Source organism: Uranotaenia lowii, chromosome 2 (genome assembly GCF_029784155.1).
Source record: "Uranotaenia lowii strain MFRU-FL chromosome 2, ASM2978415v1, whole genome shotgun sequence".
NCBI classification, from domain to species: Eukaryota; Metazoa; Arthropoda; class Insecta; order Diptera; family Culicidae; genus Uranotaenia; species Uranotaenia lowii.
In genome coordinates this window covers 154406323-154427925 of record NC_073692.1, presented here as the reverse complement: position 1 = coordinate 154427925, position 21603 = coordinate 154406323, and the positions used below count along the sequence as shown (strand labels likewise).

Here is a 21603-nt window from a genome sequence, read left to right as displayed (position 1 = left end):
TTGCAACGCTTCTTGAACACAGTTAGGAACTGGTGCGCTAATAATTTACTTGTTTTGAGCGTTGCGAAGTGCTGTATTATAACATTTGGGCGTATGAAAAATCCTTTCATGCATCACTACAACATTCTGGGCGAGCAGTTGCATCGTGTTGAGGAGATTAAGAATCTTGGCATTTTGTTGGACAACCGTATGACTTTTAAGCGTCATTATTATGTGGTACTCGAGAAGGCAAACGGAATGCTGGGATTCATTATATGTTTGAGCAAAAATTTCACTGATCCGATTTGCTTGCGAGCTTTGTATTGCTGCCTGGTGCGATCAATAATATAATGATCAATAAATATTGGAATCTGCGAACCTGGTATGGTGGCCGTTTGAAGCTGCATGGGCAGCGCGTTTTGAAGCAATTCAACGTCGGTTCGTGCGTTATACTCTTCGTGATCTACCTTGGGAGAATCCATTAAATTTACCTCCATACGCACAACGATGTGCCCTGCTTGGACTTCATACGCTGTCGGATCGTCTTTCCATCGGTCAATCGATGTTCGTGGCAAAGATTCTTCGGAACGAAATCGACTGCTCCTGGTTACTCTCTCGCTGCAATATTTATGCTCCAGAAAGAACCCTGCGCAATAGGAATTGGCTCTCTCTGGAACCAAGATGCACGCGATATGGCAGCAATGACCCTCTCCGTTCCGCAAAGTTATGCTTTTTACGTTATTTTAATATCTTCGACTTCAATGTATCCACGTATCCATTTCAACTTTTAGACGCCGCATTGAATCTGGCTTAAGTGACCAATTAAGAACTTAGGAAAAGTATCATGTTATGTACAAATTATATAAAGTAGATCATTAGGACACATACATATGTCAGATGATTTTATATAACATAAACAAAATAAACAAAATTTCTCTTTCGGTTGATATTTTTACATGAAATTTTCACACAATCTAGTTCAACTATCCAACTAACACTCCACACAATTTGAAGTCTTTACAATGACGGGAAACAAAGATACAGCTATTCCCGTAAAAAAGGGAAATTTTGAATTGCTTCACTAAATGTGTTGTATCTTTGACAATTTTCATTGAAAAACCTTGAAATTTGATTCAAAGATGTAAAAATGATTGATCTAACTAGTGCCAGGCCAAGTTTCGTCAAAATCGATGAACGTGATCAAAAATGGTGCCGGGTAAAAAATGAAGTCCATTATCGCCCAACAGACGATTTCATTCTTTTTTGGACGGATGTTTGTATGAAAAACATTGTAATCCATATGTTTTTGGTTTTTTTTTTTCACAAAATCAGAATTTATCACAAAAAATGTTGTAAATTGATAAAATTTTCGTTGGTGCTTTGTTTAGGAATAGAAAATATTTCCTCAGAGTTCAAGTACAGTCTTCAAATTATGTGAAGTGTTAGTTGGATAGTTGAACTACATTTAGTGAAAATTTCTTTATATAAAGTCGCGATTGCCCTAAAGATGGTGTTTTTCTACGGAATTGGATTTTCGGGCAAAACGTACATTTATTCGACGAACAAACGGGTTAAAAAATACAGCGCGACGGTTCGGATCAGACTTAGAATTTTATTGCATAGCTAGGTACGGGACTACACAGGACAGAACACAAAAGACGCGTGTGATCTGCTGGCCGTTTATTGCAATTCTAATTGTATGTACTGTTTTACTTAGCCAGCAAAGTACCGGCTATTGTGTGGCGCATGGGTCGGCTCGTATGGCGCTAATTGTAACTCGCCTCTTAAAGGGTGATTCAATGATTGCGTTGACCGTTTGTAGGGATTGCAATGACACCGGATTTTCAGACTAACAGATGGTAAAACGGCTATGATCGAAAAAAATATTTGATTTGAAGTGAACGATCTAATTAATAGATTTTTGATGTCACAAATACATTTTAACCATGATGCTTACGTTTTATTACTTGCACCTTGTAAATCTAGTTTATTGCCAGCAGTAAAATGAATAAACTAAACTCCGTGCTTTCAAAAAGCAGGAATAACTTGCGTGATGAATTTTTAATGAAGCTGTTTGTTCTGATTGAAGGTTAACACCACCATAAAGCGTAGAAAAGTTGCCAGAAAACGAGGGTGGGATTAGAAGGTTTCCCGCGGGATACAAGCGAGGGATTTAATAAAAACAGGCATTCCGGTATTCACTAGTATAGTTAAGGTAAGCGTCTATGAACTCGGCTTAAATATTTCTATTAAAAGTTGTACTATTTTTTTTTGTTTTCTGAAGGTAACATCCATATTTGAATAAAATATGTAATGTAAAATGGAGATCATTTTTAGTAATTTTTAGAATAGCTTCACCATAGAAAATTCGAAAAAAAAAATGAAATCATCCTAATAGACTAGAGGAAGAACGACCTGGCCACCGAGGCCTATGTCATCCATCTGTTTTCATTGCGATTTGCTGCTTTCCCCACTCAACGTGAGAGACATATTCTGAATGGCTGTTTTCCCCCCAATTGACATCTTTGATTAATTGTTACATGATTGTCACTTGGATTGTGATTGTGGGTTTTTTTTATCTACAATTCTACGATTGAGCGTGGGTTAAATTGCCATTTGATAAATCGGAAAGTAATTACTTATCTTAGTTTTTCATAGGTCAATATTTATCAGCTCCCATATTCAAAAGTTTTAACTTAGATGGTGGGAAGAAGTTCCATCAAATTTATAGATAGATAACAGATATAGATTGAAAATTTAGAAATTTAGTATTTTGTGTAATGCTAGCCATAAAAACCCAATCTCGCATGAGCTTTCATCACGTCGTATGAAACATTTTAAGAATTCAAAGAAAACTGCTGCAAAAGTTATCAAAACAACTTTATAATTTGTATTACACACATAGAATTTATTGTCCACGCTACAAATAATCTAAATGGAAAGAAATTGCGACTAGTTTATGTCAGTTTTTGTATTTTTTCGTGATAAAACCGGTTGTTTACATTTTTTTTCGTACGACGTAATGAAAACTCACGCGAGAAATTTGGATTTTATTCCATAACATATTTCAGCATCCAAAAAAGGGCCCCCCTCCAAACACAAAGACCAACCTTCTACGGCTGATCGTTTTAGTGGCTGCAAAATTAACTCCAAAAAGAGGCTATCAATCATATTCATTGGGTCATTATCGTCAAATAGCCCCGAGGGCATCCTAACGATAACATCCGCCCAGCATCGACCATCGTCCGACCGGTGTCGTTTGAGCGAATTTTGGTTATTTCCGATTTCCTGTTTTTTTCCTTCCCTTTAAGGTGGGTATCCGAAATCGGTTATGTCCTCCCGATAATTGAGTAGCCCGAAACGACCAATTAAGGAGTTTATAAATACACAGATAGAACGCTCTGGGGTGAATGGATTGAAGCGAAAGGATTTTTTTTAGTCGAAGGATGAACTTGATATTTTTGGGCAGGAAAGATATTCTTAGAAGAAGGTTAAGGATTTTTTTAAAATAGAAAACGAATAACTTACCTGCAAAGCTTCTTATTCCGAGGCAGTTTGAGGGATGCAGCTGGCGAAGTAGGAATTTGCAGCATGCCTCCCGTACTGATTGGATTTGAAGTAAACTTGATGCTGGCAGTAAGACCTGGTTGAAAAAAAACGAAATATTTGGATGCGGTCAAAACAGTTTAGTTATGTTATTTCTAGATAAAAGTGGCTCCAGAGAGTGAAACAAAAGGATTTTATTTCGATTTATTACAGTTCTAAAAGCAATATTTCGATGTATAAATATGAATATTTAAATAAAATTTAAATAAAATGAACACGCCCAAAAATCATGGCTAAGCTAATTTTTTGTATATGAATTTTATTGGCTCAATATTTTGAGATGTTTTGGAACAAAACTCTTGTAAATCTAATCTCAGCTCCAAATCAGGGCGTAACTAAGTTTTAAGAAATCAACATATTTTAATGCTCTCAATCAGTTTGAGAGTTTGATATTTAGTTTAAAATTACCGATTTTTTGTGTATAGTGGTGATGTGGTGAAGTTTCATTTTTTTTAAACAATTGTGGCTCCAGAGAGTGCACCGGAAGGTTCTTCGTAGATTGTGAAGTACAATACTGGACTTGATGGGGCACATTGGAAATCATTGTTTAGCAGTAGATGGCCAAAATGATGATTTTAAATTTATCTACAGCTTTATATCTTAACTTGTATTGGCGTAGAGGTTCAAGGTATGCTTAGGACTGACAGTTTAGTATGGACTGATCTGGTTTAAATTTTTCATTTGAAATAAAACAATTTGAGCCAATAGCAGGTATGATTTTCAAAAATCGACTCTGTACGTGATTCGACTCTTTCAATATTTACCAAAATAGTTCATTTCAGATCAAATAGAGGACTAGGAGATGAATAATACGAGAGAGTTAAATCCCCAGAAAAACAAAAAAAAAACAAATAGAGGGATTTAAATAAAAAAAATTCTATTCAAATTAAGAGGTCAAAGACGAAAAACCCAGCTAAAAGGTCATAATTGAAAATACTTTCCAAGCTATGAACCAGAACCGAATCTTTCAAATAAAAAAATTGCACTATGTTTAGTCATACATGAGGAACAACTTACAGTTTTAATTAATTGTTAGAGCGAAAATTCATTCATCTTACCAAAGTAGATAAAGGCGAGAATTAAATAAATGCTTAACAAGATATTTCAAACCACGTTTGAGTGCTTCGAACGCTATTAAATATTAGCACAAGTTTCAATATCGTATAGAATAAGTATTGAAAAAGATTTATTTGTAAGGGCTGAAACAAAAAATAGAATATTTAAATAACAAATCCAAGTAATTTGCAAAAGTGCAATGTATCGCAGAAAACATAGCAAAATTATGTCATATTTGTGTTTCATTTAAATGGTTAAACAACCAAGCTGATGAAAATTATTTAGTGGCTCCAGAGAGTAAAGTTTAATTTATCGTTGAATAGAGTTGATTAAAAATTGATTCGAATTTAACCCGAAATATCGAATACAGGATTCAGGCATTTCCGCGGAAATTTTGCATTAAAATAGGTATGAATTTGTTTCGAAAGATGTTTTGTAAAGGTCTCAAAAAAAGTTATAAAATTGAATTCGTATTATTCCAAACCTTGACAAACTTTGTTTCAAATCACTAAATGGCTATTATCATTCACCCACAGGACCATATAGATTGTTTTCAAATAAGTTAAAGGATTCCGGAAGCACGCATAAAAATTTGCTGCGATTTTTGAATATTAATCCCAATCCGTCCCTGAATTTTTTTGTCCGTTACAGTCCCTGGAGTGTCAATTTGACCCTCCTGACTAAAACCAATATCTCTTTCTTGTTTTTCAACCGATTTTTTCCATATATATAGTTTAAGAAACCTACAAAATGTATTACACCACTAGAATCGATATGAAATTGACCTTCTGGTGATTAGAAAATTAATGCGGAAATCTTGAGTTAAAATACTCAAAATCTAGTGCAAAGCTGTATTTTAGTGCAAGAAAATATGAAAAAATGCAAATTGACAAAAATTTCGAAAAACAGCTACCTTTGGAAATTGGTCAAAAATTATGTGTTTTGTATTTTGACACTCTAAGAATGCAAAAATGTTCCAAATAACGTCAACTTTTCAATCATCTTTAAAAAATTATCTGGTTTGACTTAAACAATTTTGACGGTTCATGGATTGAAAACTACGGTTTTTACATCACTTTTTTTTCATTTTTGTGGTCATGATCTTAAATACCTTGAAATTTAAAAAAAATATCCATATCTACAATGTATAGCTTCTAACTTTAGCTTCTTTGGACGCCAAGTGAAATTTTTTTTCGAGCATTTCGTAGCTAATCTGCAGTCTTTTTTTTCGAAGATTTTTTTTAGATTTTTTTTTCTTAGACTTTGAATAAAGAAAAAATGAAGTGTTTTAAGTGAATACTGTCTGAAAAACATATTTGAGTTACGTTACGAGGTTTCTGAAACTATAAACTATGTAACAATCGATTGAGAAACAAGCAAGATATACCGGGTTTAAGCGAAGAGTGTCAAATTGACACCCAAGGTCTGATTGGAGAGTCTTTCTCCCGGACTTTCAGGGTGCGTCTATGATAAAAAGTAATAATGCAGAATTGAAGATTTTAAGAACTCATTGAGGGTCTCCGAAGAAATTGTTTTATTTGGATGCACCCGAATCAAGTTACAAGCTGTCAAAGTTGATTTAGCTTTTTATTTGACAAATTTCCACTCTATTTTAAAGTTCTTTATTTAACAAAAATTTAAAAAAAGAATGCCACGACATTGATGTTGAATCCTTTATGAATAAACCCTTAAAAATGAGAAGATCGTCAAATTCTTAACATTTATTCTTCTTTGATTTATTTAAGTTCATTATCTTAACTTTAAAATATCTTTTCTCTGCGTTTTGATAAAAAAACACTACTACAATAAATATCATAAGATTCGAATGGTTCATATTTTATTCTACTTGAAGAAAATTTGTATAATGATTTCCAAAATTTACCTAGATGGTATGAATCAACCCGCGTAATAGCCAAAAGAACAGCGTTTAAGAATGACGGTGGCTCCAGAGAGTACTATGAAAAGTTTTGTTTTGTTTTCTTGAACAAGTTTATGTTTTCCGGTTACTGATTATCAAGTTAAACACAGTCTAAGTATTTCTTTCCGTTTTTATTATTATATGTGTGAATCATGTGACTTAAAGCATTTTATGAAAGTTTCACTTATTTTTATTAAGTGCAACCAGTATTGAAAAAGATTTATTTGAAAGAGCTGAAACGAAATATATAATATTAAAATAATAAATCAGAATAATTAGCAAAAGTTACATGAGTCGTAGAAAACTTATCAAAAATTATTTCTTGTTTGTTTTTCATTTAAATGGTTAAACGAACAAGTGGATGAAAATAGTTCCCTTAGTGGCTCCATAGAGTAAACTTTAGTTTATCCTTGAACAGAGTTAACTAAAAAAATATTTATTCGCATTCTAGGCAAATTATCAAAAACGAGCATTGAAATAGATATGAAATTAGTTCTTAAAATTGTTCGTAAAGGCCGCGATAGAAGTTATATAACTAAATTTGTTTTATTTCATTTACATACCTTGAAATTTTTTGTTTAAAATCACTAAATAGCTATGAACATTCACCCACAGGACCGTATGTCATGAATAAATTGTTTTCAAATATATTAAAGGACTCAGTTAGCACTTATTGATATTTTGATGACATTTTAAAATATTAAAGTGTCATTAGGCTATGATCATTGAGTATCCGGGCACTTTATTTTAGTGATAGCTACTTTAATAGAGCTCGGAAAACTTTAGTAGCGTTGTGTTAGTTATGAAAAGGACTATCTTGCCTATTTTTGATAGATTTTTAAGTTGACGTGTGTTTGAGATATTTACGATGCAAAAAGACATGGTAAAAATAATTTTGCACAAATTTGCTCCTTTTACGCATTTTGTGCCTCGAAAATTCTTCATTGTTGACTTGAAAGCTCATGAACTGTTGATTTTTTCTGATTTTTTTCGGACCAAATGGTTAGGAAGTATGAGGAGCCACACTAGGATCCACACGAAGTTCAAACCAACCATCGGAATGCAACCCTTGATCTTAAATATGGTAAAAAGTCTATGGTTATTGGGGATAACTGAATGCAGACTCCTTAAACAATGCAAAAATCCATTTCCGGCCGGCAAAAAGTGTTGCCTGACTAGTAGACACCAAGTAAATAACTTTTAATGGTTTTGCTTCTGTGGTAAAAAATATAAATCAATACATGACTGAAAAAAGTGTGCAAAGATAAAAAAGAGATTTTATGAAAAAGTTAGAGTATTTCTTGAAATCATTGATAAATATTTTTTATATTTTTACATTTAATGTCATATTAACACCTTCATTTCCTCCATAGAAAGTTTTTCGATCTATTGAATAGTTTTTAAAATACACACGTTTGTAACTGCCCTTATATAAGGTACATATAATTTTTTATTTGAAATACTTGCACTCTGTTTTTAAGTTCCAAATAAACTAAAATTAAAAAAGAAATGCCACGACATTGTTGTTGTTGGACCTTTAGTAAGAACAAATACACTCGTGTTGGGAAAAAGTGGTAGAAATTTCGACACTTGTAGTACATTTTGAAAACTTTACCATATAAAAACATTTTCAAGATCTGCGGCCTCCAATTTTTTTTACAACATGTGTTATATTTTCGCATGTTGTGATGTAAAACTAGCTCGAATTCTATCTCATTCGGCTGAAATTGAAACAGTGTTGTAAAAAAATTAAACGCCCAAAGATCTTAAATATTTACATTTCAGCATGGTAAAGTTTTCACAATGTGCTACCACATTTCTACCACTTTTTCCCAACACTAGTGAACTTGTTTTAAATAAACCTTAAAGGAGTAGAGCATCAAATCAATAAAAAAAATTCTTCTCTGATTTCATTTAGTGCACACATTACTACCACTACATATCATAAGATTCGAATGGTTAATAAATTATTCTACTCAAAGAAAATATGTAGAATTTTATTTTTGTAAATCTTTATTTGAAACGGCTCATACCTTCAGGTTTTAAGGAGCCAAACTCGTTTTTGTTTTTACAATTATTTGCTTAGCTTAACACTTTTAATTTAAAGAAAAAGAAGATAAGAAAGGGAAACATGAATTTTATGTAGAATGATTTCCATAAAATTACATCGAAGGTATGAATAAATTCACGTAATAACCAAACGGACAAAATTTAGGAATGACGGTGGCTCCAGAGAGTACTATGAAAAGTTTCGTATTGTTTTCTTGAACAAGTTTAAGTTAAAAACAGCCTAAGTATTTTTTACTTTTTTTTATGAAATGTGATTTAAAGCTTTTAATGGAAAGTTTCAATTATTGTTGCAAAATTCTCGGTAAAAAACATTACACTTATTTTTCTCTGCAAAAGGCTTACAATCATGCAAACCAATTCCATATTCTGAATATAAGCCTGCCACAAAATAATTAAAAAACCACAAAAAAATTTATAAAAATCGTCATCAATATTTGAACTGCATGGCAAAACTGTTATAGTTTGCCATCAAACATTGCTATGCTGAGAAAAGAAAATGGCTCTGTAGAGAACACAAGTGAATAATAATAAAAAAAAATGAAAAGTTTGTATTGAGGTGTTGGATAAAAAAAATTAATAGCAAGTAGGTTAAGCTTGTCAGAATTTTTCATCATTGAATTTCAATATTGTAAACCGAAATTACTCAACACAAATCAAGAAAAAAAATTATTTTCATCATAACTCATTAGCAGTTTTTAAACCTACTTTAGGGTTTCAAAAAAACTCTCATGATTATTTTTATAAAATTTGCTCAAAAAATTTCGTTTTGGAAGCATAAATATAAAATTTTCACTACACAGTTTGTTTATTTTTGTTCTGGAAAATATAGTGAATAAATACGGGATAAAATCCGGGCTTTTCCCAATGAAATCCGGGCAAACTCGGATAAAACCGTGTACATGTCGAAATGAAGTCGATTGTACCGTTAGGAATGAATACAACTGAAGAGGAAAAAAGATAGCAATAAGTTAGCGAAACAAAAAATGTATATTGTATCAAACGAATGAAAGGAAGTTGTTTGAACTGTTATGATTTTTTTTAAATAAATTTTATATACTATTGATGTGACATAATCATTTTTTCAAACCTTCATAAACTTTAGAAACCATTTCTAAAAAGAACATCACTTATCGCCGGTAAGGCCGATAAATTAAAGTAACGATCCACCAAACTTTCAAGGAAAAATATGCGATCTCGACGATACAATCGTACTGAATACGGCCGCCGCCCGTGGCGTAGTGGACAGCCTTCAAGTCTTCTAAGCCAGGGGGTGTGAGATCGAATCCCGGTCACGGCATACATAGTACACTTTCGGTGGGTTGGTGGTTTTAGCGTTTGAAAGATGCTAGCCATCATATCCTCGAGAGATGTACGCTTAGAGTTAAGAAAAAAGGAATCTCTTCGAGGAAACATCATGTTTCATTGAGATCCTGTATGTGTTTGTGTTCGTTTTTTAAAAAACAGGTAAATTTTTCCTACAGGGAATTGTTGGTCCAATTTTTCAAGGTTCGCAATACCGATGACGATAGGTGGCAATATTAGACAGAAAACGATAGGATTTTTGTTCTAAGCGTCGTGTCAATATGATCAGTGGTAAAAGCTTGAACAAAACTGTTGTTCACTTAAAGTTACTAAACAACATTGAAGGGAAAACTAAGAGACGTACCTAAGTATGATTTTTTTTAAATAACAGTTTTAAGCCCCATTTTATATATCAAGTTCTCCTTACAGGAATTATGTTCACGTTGGAGCCATTTAGAAATTCAATATTTTTTTGATATTACTTTTCATAGCTGTTGTAAGCTGATTGTCGTTTACTTATCACACAGCCTAAAAACCTACCTGAACATTCTCCTCGGTGATAGTGATTTCTCCACTGTAAGCATAATCAATCAGCTGCTTCAGCGATGAAGGATCGATGTCATGTAGCGTTACAACGTCTCGATTGCGTTCCAACATATCATCTGCGAAAAAAAAGTTGAAATAATATATCGAACAGAGTCTTAAAAATATTTGAAGTACACATTTAACAATGTTCCTGTGGCCTAAGTAAAGCACTATTTTTTGTTGCGTTCATTTTTCGAAAAAAATGTTCAGTACCTCAATTCTGAATGTTTCAAAATAAATGAAAGCAATTAACAAGAAACCAATCGAAAAAACACATGGCTCGAGCTTCTGCCCGAACAACACCCTTAAAGCGGACCATTTTCCATCTACTGAACAAAACGAAACGCAATCAGCCGTTCGATAATGCGATTTAATCTCTTACTGAAAAGTGTAATTTGATTCCAACCGACACGACCCCGGTTAGTTGTTTGTTAGGAAATTGTCAGCATTGGGTGGTGCTCATGGCATGGCAACCTCACGTTGAAATTGAAAGGTTAGGTATAGCATCCTCGAGGTGAGAAAGCCGGGCAATCGACCACTTGTGGCAAACACAGATGGATACATCCACAAATATGTAGAGAAAAGGTACTCGAACAAGAGAACTGCCTCTGGTGGTAAAGCGCTTGGACAACAATTCGCACATTCAAAGTGAGGCGAGGCTTTTGACAAAATTGGAAACCGGGATATTCGATCCGGTTGACAATTGCCATTTCGCACTCGGGACCGAGACCGTTTGCCAGGGGTTGGGTTCGATTGAAGTTCCGGTGCTGTCATGTTTGGATCAGGGCTGGCACGACGCCCTGTTGGATTTGGAAATCGATTTAAAGTTATTGAAAATTTGAAGTTAATTTTTTTTAATTTGAACTTTTATTTTTAGTTAAAATGGCTTTCGTTGAATGAAGTCAGACTTACAACTTAGTAAGCCAGTTCTACCTAACTAAACCAATGTGAATACGAAAGATATCTCTATTTGACCTTTTTGTGTAGAATTTCAACCTCAACCCCAAGTAGATTAGAACGCAGAAATGTGTCTAAGTAATTTTGAACACAATTTTGAAATGAGTTTCTTTGTATGCAAATAATTTTTATATTTACTTGTGAAGCGTCAAAATAAGAAGTGGTAGAATATAAAAATAGATCAATAATTTGTACACACTTAATCTTTTCTCCTGTGATCATGACGATTTTTTCCTGTATTTTCAACAGCTGAAATTACAGGACGATTTCAGGTCAGAAAAACAGCTCAGGAAAACAACTGTCAAAATCACCTGTAGGCTCTGAACGATGTTTTCCTGTAATTTGCAGGGAGTTTCCAAATATTTCCGGGAGCTCGAAACGACTTTCTTCTGAGATTTGTAGTCAATGAAAGAATCCTTTTCCCCTTCAATTTTTAAAAATTTAATTCCAATGCACTGTTTGATGAAAACAAAACACTAAGTTAATCCAAACAATTTAAATTTATTTTCAAATACTTCAACCAATATATTTTTTTAAGATAATTTTGTGGACACTTTTTAACGATCACAACACAACACGCCTGCGGGACTGTTCTTCTGTAAATTAAGAAAACAAATTGTTACAATATTTACAAAAACGCCAAATGGCAATGATACTTACCGCTGCATCGTGCAAAACTGGAGAATCCTTGCGTTCCGAGCAGCTGAATCGACCAATCATGGCCAAAGATCCTGAACCGGGGCGCAAGAAATTGGCCCCAAATCCTCCTACCAGTCGTATGAATCTTCTATTCAAGATCCTCAGTCAATCGCAAATTTCACTGGAACTTGATACCGATCACACGAAAGTATCGATTTGATTTTTATCCGTTGGCATCAGCTAAATTTTCACTTCCAGTACTATTTTCATAGGAAACTACTGCGGAACAAAATTGTATTTCTACACGAGTATCGACAATAAACGAAAACTGGAAGAAAAAATGGCGAGTCAAAATGTTTCGCAGTTTTTATTTCTTTGAACATGTGAAAGCGAGAGAAAACAAACGTGTTGTTTTTTTATACAGGAGCGAAAGAGAAAGAAAATTTGACAAGAATTATGTCTCCCATGATTACGGAGAACTCTGTCCTGAATTCACGGGGATACTTTTAGTTCCTGTGCTCTCGTAGCAAGTTTGTTTCAGATTTCAGGAGAGATGGAGCGTACCGAGATTCAGGTGAGTTCCCATACGAACTTCGTTCGAATTGAGCAGTTTTCCTGTGATACGGAGAATCATGGTCCCGAACGGGATAAATGCAATCTTAGTGTGTAGCTTTATAATTCAAGAAAGTTTTCATATTTTAACTGGTTCTAAAGTAAGTAAAATTTTGAGAAATAATTTTGAACCCTTCAATTTATGCAGCATCTATATGCTTGTGCTTTGCTTATAGCACCGTGATTGACAAAAAATATGAAATTTTTTTTATCTTTTTTTGTTAGAAATATTTCTACTTTATTCTTGATATCTCCCATCGGCCGGGGCACATTTTTTTTCTGTCATGTTATAGATCCGTTTTCCAACTCATGCTTCGCCAAACCTTTATTTCGGGTGGCTGCATCCTTTTCCTTCCTTCGACCCAATACTTCTCTTTTGATAGAAACTGAGGGCAATTTGGTGAATTCAGCTGTATCGAGAACAAATCTTGATTAATTTTGTGCCATTAAAAACGTTTTTACTGGAATGTCTGTCGAGAAACTCTGATAAAAACGAATCAAAACCCTCATGACATTGAACTTCAAGTATAATCGGTTAGAAATCGTAGGATGCGAAATATTCACTGCTGGCCGTAAGTTTGGGATCAGTCCCTTAAAACATGCAAATTTTGAACGGCCATATTTTAGCTGTCTTATGACATATTGTATATTTTTTTTATCTCATTCGAAAGATCGTGAGCTAGACATTTCTCGGATGTGTTTGAAAAAATGTAAAATTCACTCGGTCCGTGGCAACCGTTCTCCAATTTCTCGGGCACCCCACGTTCGCCAGATCACGCTCCACTTGGTCTAACCACCTCGCTCGTTGCGCCCCTGATCGTCTTGTTCCTACCGGATTCGTAGCGCACACCTGTTTTGCAGGACAGTCGTCCGGCATTCTCGCAACATGTCCCGCCCAGCGTATCCGGCCAACTTTCACCACCTTCTGGATACTGGGTTCGCCGTACAGTCGCGCGGGCTCGTGGTTCATCCTTCGCCTCCAAACTCCGTTCTCCTGCACGCCGCCAAAGATGGTTCTTAACACTCGTCGCTCGAATACTCCGAGTGTACGCAGGTCCTCCTCGAGCAATATCCATGTCTCCTGCTCGTAGAGAACAACCGGTCTAATGAGCGTCATATACAGGTAACACTTCGTGCGAGGGCTAAATCTTCTCGACCGCAGTTGCTTGTGGAGTCCATAGTAGGCACGACTTTCGCTGATAATTCGCCTCCGGATCTCACGGCTGGTGTCATTGTCTGCGGTCACCAGTGAGCCGAGATAGACAAAGTCTTCGACTATCTCCAGCTCGTCGCCGTCGATCGTGACCTTTTTATTACTGGACAAGCGGGTTCGGTCGGTCTCGGATTTGCAGGCCTACATGTACTTCGTCTTGGACGTATTAATCATCAACCCAATCCTTCCTGCTTCGCGTTAAATGTCTTCCACCGCCGCAGATGATCTGCCGACAATATCAATGTCATCGACAAAGCAGATAAGTTGACTGTATCTGTTGAAAATCGTGCCCCGCATTCCGCCCACCGCTCGTCGAATAACATCTTCTAGCGCCACGTTGAACATCATGCAGGATAGACCATCACCTTGTCGAAGCCCCCTGCGCGATTCGAATGAACTCGACAATTCACCCGAAATCCGCACACAGCACTGCGTTCCATCCATCGTCTCCTTGATCAGTCTGATCAGCTTCCCGGAAAAGCCGTTCTCGTCCATGATTTTCCATAGCTCGTTACGGTAGATCGTGTCGTATGCGGCTTTGAAGTCGATGAATAGATGGTGCGTAGGGAATTGGTGTTCACGGAATTTTTGGATGATTTGCCGTAATGTGAATATCTGGTCCGTCGTAGACCGTCCCTCCATGAAGCCGGCCTGATGACTTCCCACGAATCTGTTCGCTTGTGGCGTTAGGCGGCGGAGTAGGATTCGGGACAACACTTTGTAGGCGGCATTGAGGACAGTGATCGCTCGGTAGTTCTCACAGTCCAATTTGTCGCCCTTCTTGTAGATGAGGCATATTAACCACTCCTTCCACTCCTCAGGTAGCTGTACAGATGGTTTGCTAAACCAGATATTTCTTCGCGAACTTTGACAGTTTCATGTGCTTGAAAATATTTGCTACCTTTCCCCTTCCTTCTGCCGTATAAAACTCCTGTCCCGGAAGCTGCTTGTAGTCGGCTTTGACGTAGGTTTTGTCGTCCATTACCACGCAGTCAAACTTCGTCAGCAGCGTCGTGTACAGCCTCCGGGATTGCGCTTTGTCCGTCGTTTTTTGTTTATCATCGATTTGGAGTCCTTCTTGTAAGTCGATAGTCCGGCTCGTTTTTCGGCTCGATGCACGGTTGTAGACGATACACCCAGCTTATTTGAGGCATCTCGGAGAGAGAGGTTAGGGTTTCGCTTGAAACTACCGGCAACTCTCTTTGTCGTCTCAGCAGCTTACGGTTTTCGATTTCCCCCCGATCCAGACTTCCTGGCTGTCGACAAACGTTCCCCAAACACTTTAATTACATTTGTTGGCATTGGCAACTTTTAGCGATTTTGCCAGCTTTGCGGGCGAGTAGCTCGGATTTTCGCGATGCTCGAGCAAAATTTTGATACGCTGCTCTTCTTCCTTGGACGGCATTTTGAGAACTGAAGAGTGAATTCCAAAATCGAAATAGGAGCAACTTTCTACACACACACACACACACACACACACACACACAAACACACACACACACACACACACACACACACACACACACACACACACACACACACACACACACACACACACACACACACACACACACACACACACACACACACACACACACACACACACACACACACACACACACACACACACACACACACACACACACACACACACACACACACACACACACACACACACACACACACACACACACACACACACACACACACACACACACGCACACACACACACACACACACACACACACACACACACACACACACCTTCAAAATAAGGGGTGTTCAGGTTTTTTAAATGCAAAATTGTCAAGTCAAGTGTAAAACGTCAAGTTGATATTGACCAAATTTTGACCGTTCCACCCTTTAAGTATGGAACAAGGCGAATGCAACTTGAGTATAAGAAGCCTGAGATGTGGCTGATCAAAATTTGCATGTTTGAAAAAAAATGAAATGATCCTAAACTTACGGCCGGTAGTGCACATACAAGATTACTTTTTTATGCGTTTAATAACAGCGAACACCAAAGTTTTTTTTTCAAAATTTGGAATTTTTGAAAAATTTTTTGAATTGGAAATTTGTTTGAAAAAGGGTTTTTCATAAATTTTTCCTCCATCAGAAATCACCAGTCTCATTGCCTTTTTACGAGCTCTGAAGCTTGCAATAAATTGTTGCTTGAGGTTAGGTTTTCCGTTTAATGACTTATAGCTAGGCAACATTGTTAGCTTATTGGGGATAAATTTGCAGGTCATTTCAGCGATCTGCTTTTAGTTTTTCGCTTATTCAATATTAAAAATTCTGATATGAACTTTTCGCACAGAAATTTTGTTTGAAATAATCCTCGGTTTTGCAAGGTATGATGTGAAAATGTTGTGTATTCGATGAAAATAAGCTATTAGCTTATTAGCTTGAAACTGATAACTTTCATATGACAAAGCTGTAGGTATATAAAAATCTATGTATTTTGGAAATCTATGGAAAAAAAAGTTAGGGTTGTCATATTATGAAGGCAGTTCCTCCATTTGAAAAATTTAAATCTATTCATCTATTATCTAAGATTTTAATTCGAGTTAAGATTCAAAGATTTAATGATAAAAATCATAAATATATTCTAACTAACCAGTTTTTTCTGGGATAAAGGCATTTTAACAACACGAGGGGGGGGGGGGGGGGCATACTAAAACACTTTTTTATTCCATCTTGTTATCATTATTAAACCCTTAAACGTCAAACGATCGTAGGCGCATTCAAACCTCTAGGCACATTTAGAAAACACTTTCTCCTACGCATGTTGAAGCCTATTTCGTCACGTTCACCGTGGTGTAATTGGCTAACGCGCCATAGTATCTCATGTTTCGCTAACACTTTCCATCGCCCTTGAAAATGTGATAATTTTCAGGTACGGAGATGTACCGAAATGAACTCAGAACATTAGATTTGAACTGCAAAAATTCAAAGCCGCAGGTTTAAGGACATGAAAATTGTACTAATGCCAAGTGATATTTTCCCAGGAGTTCAAATTTGCTGTCAGATTTGACCGGAGACATCTGAGTTAAGTGTTATTGCCTTTTATAACTCAGAAAAAATTACAATCTCTGAGCTCTGAGCCAAGAGGCTAGAAATACTGAGCACTACACGAAAAAACCTGGAGGAGTCATTATAGGATGTCCCACATCAAATTCCTACACAGAAAAAAGCGCTGTAAATAAATTTTTTCAATGTTATAATTTGTACATTTATTGCTCGATTTTTGAAATTTTCAATGCGAATCGAAAAGATTAAAAAAATATCTCACGATGTGAGATTTTTTCGAACATAATAGGTATTCAGTTTTCCCATACGAACTTAAAAACTTGAAAAATTCAAAAATGACCTCAAATCAACTCAGTCTAGTGGGAAACCCTTAAAGTATTATTATCAAAAAAAAAAAAAAGAAAGAACTGAAATCAGTCATCATCGGTCCTTCCGATTACCAGTTATCAGTCATAAATGTTTATCGATGCATGATTGTCAAATTATTACCGACAAAAGAAACCCAAATAAAATGGCAAGTATAGCGTGTCAATGATTGGCGTATACTACTTAACGTAAAGATTAGATTTCTAAATTTGGTTCAACGAATTGAATCGTCGGTTTATAATTCGAATGCTTATCAGCGGTATCATTTGCCGGCTTATTCTGGTTAAAACTGGTAAAGGCCAGATAAGAGTTGCTCATATTAGTATGAGAAAAAATCCTATAAGTTTTGTAAGCTAGTAATGGTGTTTTATAAAGAATTATTAAGGATTCGTTATCTTGATGTGTATTAAGGTAAAATTTTTATGTAAAAGCTTTTTAAACAAATAATTGAAATTATTTTTCAAGTTTTTCATAAATGTTCTTGTTTCTGAAATACAAAGCAACAAAATTTATATTTATATTTTTTGAATTCAAAAGATAAGCTCATAGTTATTTGCGGTAACACAGCAGATAATTTCCGAGATATCGATATGAAATATATTTTTTATAACTATAATACTATAATAACTATAATACCGACTATAATATGTTTTAACTGAAAAACAACAAAGATTTATTCTTTGTTATTGCTTTGAAATCCTCATATTTTTCTGAACAGAATAAATAAAAACAGAAGACACTAAACCCAAAATTCAGCCTCTTTGCCAATCTTGAGTAATCAACATCGTAGCATCAGACCGCCGAGGCAGTCCTTGATTTTTAGGAAAAAGCTTGCTAATTTAAAATTGTGTTAAATTTTTTTTTCATTTTTTAATTTGAACATGTAGTATGAAATCCACAAAAATAAAAAAAATATTTATAGTATATATGAATTTTGTGAAAATTTTTTCGATCCAGAATTTTTTTTTTTAAAACTAAATATTCGAAAAGTGGACTTTGTTCAAAGATCTGAATCTGAATCTCTAAATTTGTTTGTTTTTGTGGTTGTACCCATACAAAAGTTTGTTCTCCACACCCTAATCTATCATTTGGAGGTTGAACTTCTGGCGCAATGCTCATTTCAGCGTATTTTCGACACAAAGTTAGATCCGACGGGCATTTAAATTTTGCAACCTCTTCTTTGGGTGTACAGATGGCACACCCTAAAAAATCATATTCGCTTCCGGAAATATGATTCCACTGGCTACCGACAGCCACTTACCGTTAAACATGGCATAGAAATATGGTGAAACCGAAGCCAGGATGACCTTATGAGCATTTATGGTTTCCCCTCCGACTTCCAGGGTTACGTCACAGAGCTGTTTTCGGTCGAATGGAAGAGAGATAGAGGAAATGGATTGATTTAGATTAAATCTGATACGTCAGACATGTGCTTGGAAGGTGTTTGCACTTTCATACCTAAATTACGGACAACACCGGACACTTTTGGTGGTGTTGTAGATGAAGTGACACATACAAAAGTACTAAAATAACCTACCTGAACGTTCTGCCGCATCCGGTTGATGGCCGAGAATGAAGCAATGCAGTGACCCGGGTTCTGGTGATGAGCCTGCGGTAAAATGTCCTCGCCGGACATATTCGGGGGGCTGAGGTCGCTCGGTGTTTGCGTCGAGTTGCTGGTTACTGTCGTGACATCTTCTCCGGTGACGGTCGATCCTTCGTTTGCTACTGGGGACCTGGCGGAAGAAAAAAACGAGACCACAATGAGAATCCAAAACACATAATTATGCTTTCATGCATTTCCATGCATAGTAATCACGATACCTCCCCGTCTGGATGGAGTTTTTAACAATGGCATTTCTATTCAAATGACTGGCAATGTATTCATTAATATTAACTGTGGAAGCGGGTTTGTGTTATTTTTTTCTGAATAGAATTAAAGTTTTTGTTTAATCCCTCATTCTCATTCGCACATAAGATCAGCTTCGAATGGAAAATAAATGAAAATGATTTTCATAGGCTTCATTTGATTTTGTTTTAAATATTGAACAATAACAATTGCTGTCATTCGGAATTATTTTAACTCAAGAGAAGCGGCGGATTTTGCGATAGTTGATCTGCCGTCGACAAAACAAAAATAATAATAAAAAGTACTGCACGTTCAGGTTGCCGACGACTATACACGACTATGATTTTTTTGCTGACGTTTTGGTTCTATGATTTCGCTTAATCCTGTTTTATAAATTAATCAGTTTTAGAAATCGGTGAAAGTGAGGTTTGTATCCACTTATTTTCATAAATTTTGAACCTTATTATGAAAAAATCTATTCAAAACGTTCAAATAATACACAAATTTAGCATTCAAATAAATTCCTTCTAGAGGCACAGCCCAAATTTATTAAATTGAATCCTATAAGGTTTAGAGACATTAAAATTTGATTTTGAATTTAGATGTTGCATTAAGCTTTTAAATTCTAAACAAGATACCGGTTTCAGTTTTCGAATCAGAATTCTATAATAGACATCAAACTTTTGACTCAAACTCCGAAACTACGTCGGTTCGAAGCACATCAATGTACAAAGCGACACTGAGTCAACATTTTAAAAATGGCAAAATAACACGTTGAATGATTTTACCAGAAAGAGAATACACCTTTTTGGAATAGAGTCTTAATTTTGTTTGAAAAATTAGCTCGATCATACATTATTTAAAAATTTAGGAAGAAATTTAACTGATGATGGTTCTTATTACCTGGGTTATGTTGAATGCGTCTGAAAAATATACATACACAGATCTCTGCGAATTCATTGTTTATCTGCGCAGTTTACTTGAGTCCGGACTTGACTGCTTCCAGCTACAAATCACATACACTATGTATCGAGCAGCTATCTGAGGAGCTCTCAGCGACTGATTCACTATTAGTGCTAGGCGATTACAACCTGCCTCATGTTTCTTGGATTTTTGACGAGGAACTAAATAGTTTTCTTCCTGAAACCGAGCTTGACATCGACGTTCCTGATTTATTACAATCCAAGGAATATATCGTCACAAACGCTCTAACGGATTTTGGGTTGCATCAAATTAACAGCATTAAGAACGCCAACGGACGTCTGCTGGATCTAGCATTTTCAAGTGACTCTACCAGTTTCCAGTTATTTGAATCCCCGCAGCCGCTGATGCGTGAGGATGCTCATCACCCGCCTTTCATTGTTTCTTTTTCCTCCAACTTCTTCGAAGACGTTGACGAAGGCAGTGATACTAGATATGACTTCAAAAATTGCGACTTTTACGAGCTCGATACGATAATCCAGCAGGAAAATTGGCCCGATGTTTTAAACGCCATAGCGCCTGACGTAGACTCAGCGACTGAGGCTTTTTACTCTCGTATAAATGACATTCTGAGCAGAAATGTGCCCACGCGCCCTCGCCATATTTCCAAAAAATTTCCGTGGTGGAACCGCGAGCTATCTAAATTTAAAAACCGCGTAAGGAAGGCAAAAAAATACATAGACGCAACCCCACGGATGCCTCTAAACATAACGTCAGAGCAACTGAGTTGGAATACTTAAAACTTAAAGACCTCAGTTACCGCCGTTACTTAGCCGATATCCAACGTAAATTCAAAAGTGAACCATCATCATTTTGGAGCTACGTAAGGAATCAAAAAGGTTTCTCAGGACTTCCACAGAATCTGTCGTATGAAAGTCGCCACTCAACCAATACGGCAGAAGCAGTCCAGCTGTGCACAGAGTTCTTTAAAACTACGTTTGTTGACCACATCATGACTTCTGGAACTCAACATTTGGCTTCTGTAAACTCGTTGAACATCAGCATTCCTGAAATAAGAGTTTCCCCAGACGACGTGAGAAAAGCACTCCTAAACGTTAACGAACGGAAAGGCGCTGGTCCTGATGGTCTGCCCCCGCTGTTCATCAAACGATGCTGTAACTCTCTTGAACTTCCGGTAAGCATGATTTTTAATAAGTCTTTGGAATCAACAACCTTCCCAAAACTATGGAAAACTGCAGCAATTACACCCATCCACAAATCCGGTAATATACATCTCGTTGAAAATTACCGTGGTATTTCTATACTGAATTGCCTTGCTAAGGTTTTTGAGTTGTTAATTTTCAACGCATTGAGCCCAGTATCGTCACACATAATTGATGAATGTCAGCACGGATTTCGCAAAAAGCGATCAACCTTATCGAACTTAATGGTGTATGTCCCTTTTATCAGCGGTTGTCTCGCAAATAAAAAGCAAGTAGA

The 21603-nt window shown here is 36.0% G+C and overlaps 1 protein-coding gene across 2 annotated transcripts in view; it reads right to left on the bottom strand.

Annotated features, from left to right (window-relative positions):
- Positions 1–21603, bottom strand: part of LOC129745201 (kelch-like protein 17) — a 146573-nt gene that overhangs the window by 12269 nt on the left and 112701 nt on the right. For both annotated transcript variants that reach the window (XM_055738128.1, XM_055738129.1), the window contains exons 3-6: positions 18871–19069; positions 18595–18691; positions 10472–10593; positions 3508–3622 (exon numbers count right to left, since the gene is read on the bottom strand). In XM_055738128.1, coding sequence (XP_055594103.1) covers positions 3508–3622; positions 10472–10593; positions 18595–18691; positions 18871–19069 — 533 coding nt within the window. The remainder of the gene's footprint in view (positions 1–3507; positions 3623–10471; positions 10594–18594; positions 18692–18870; positions 19070–21603) is intronic.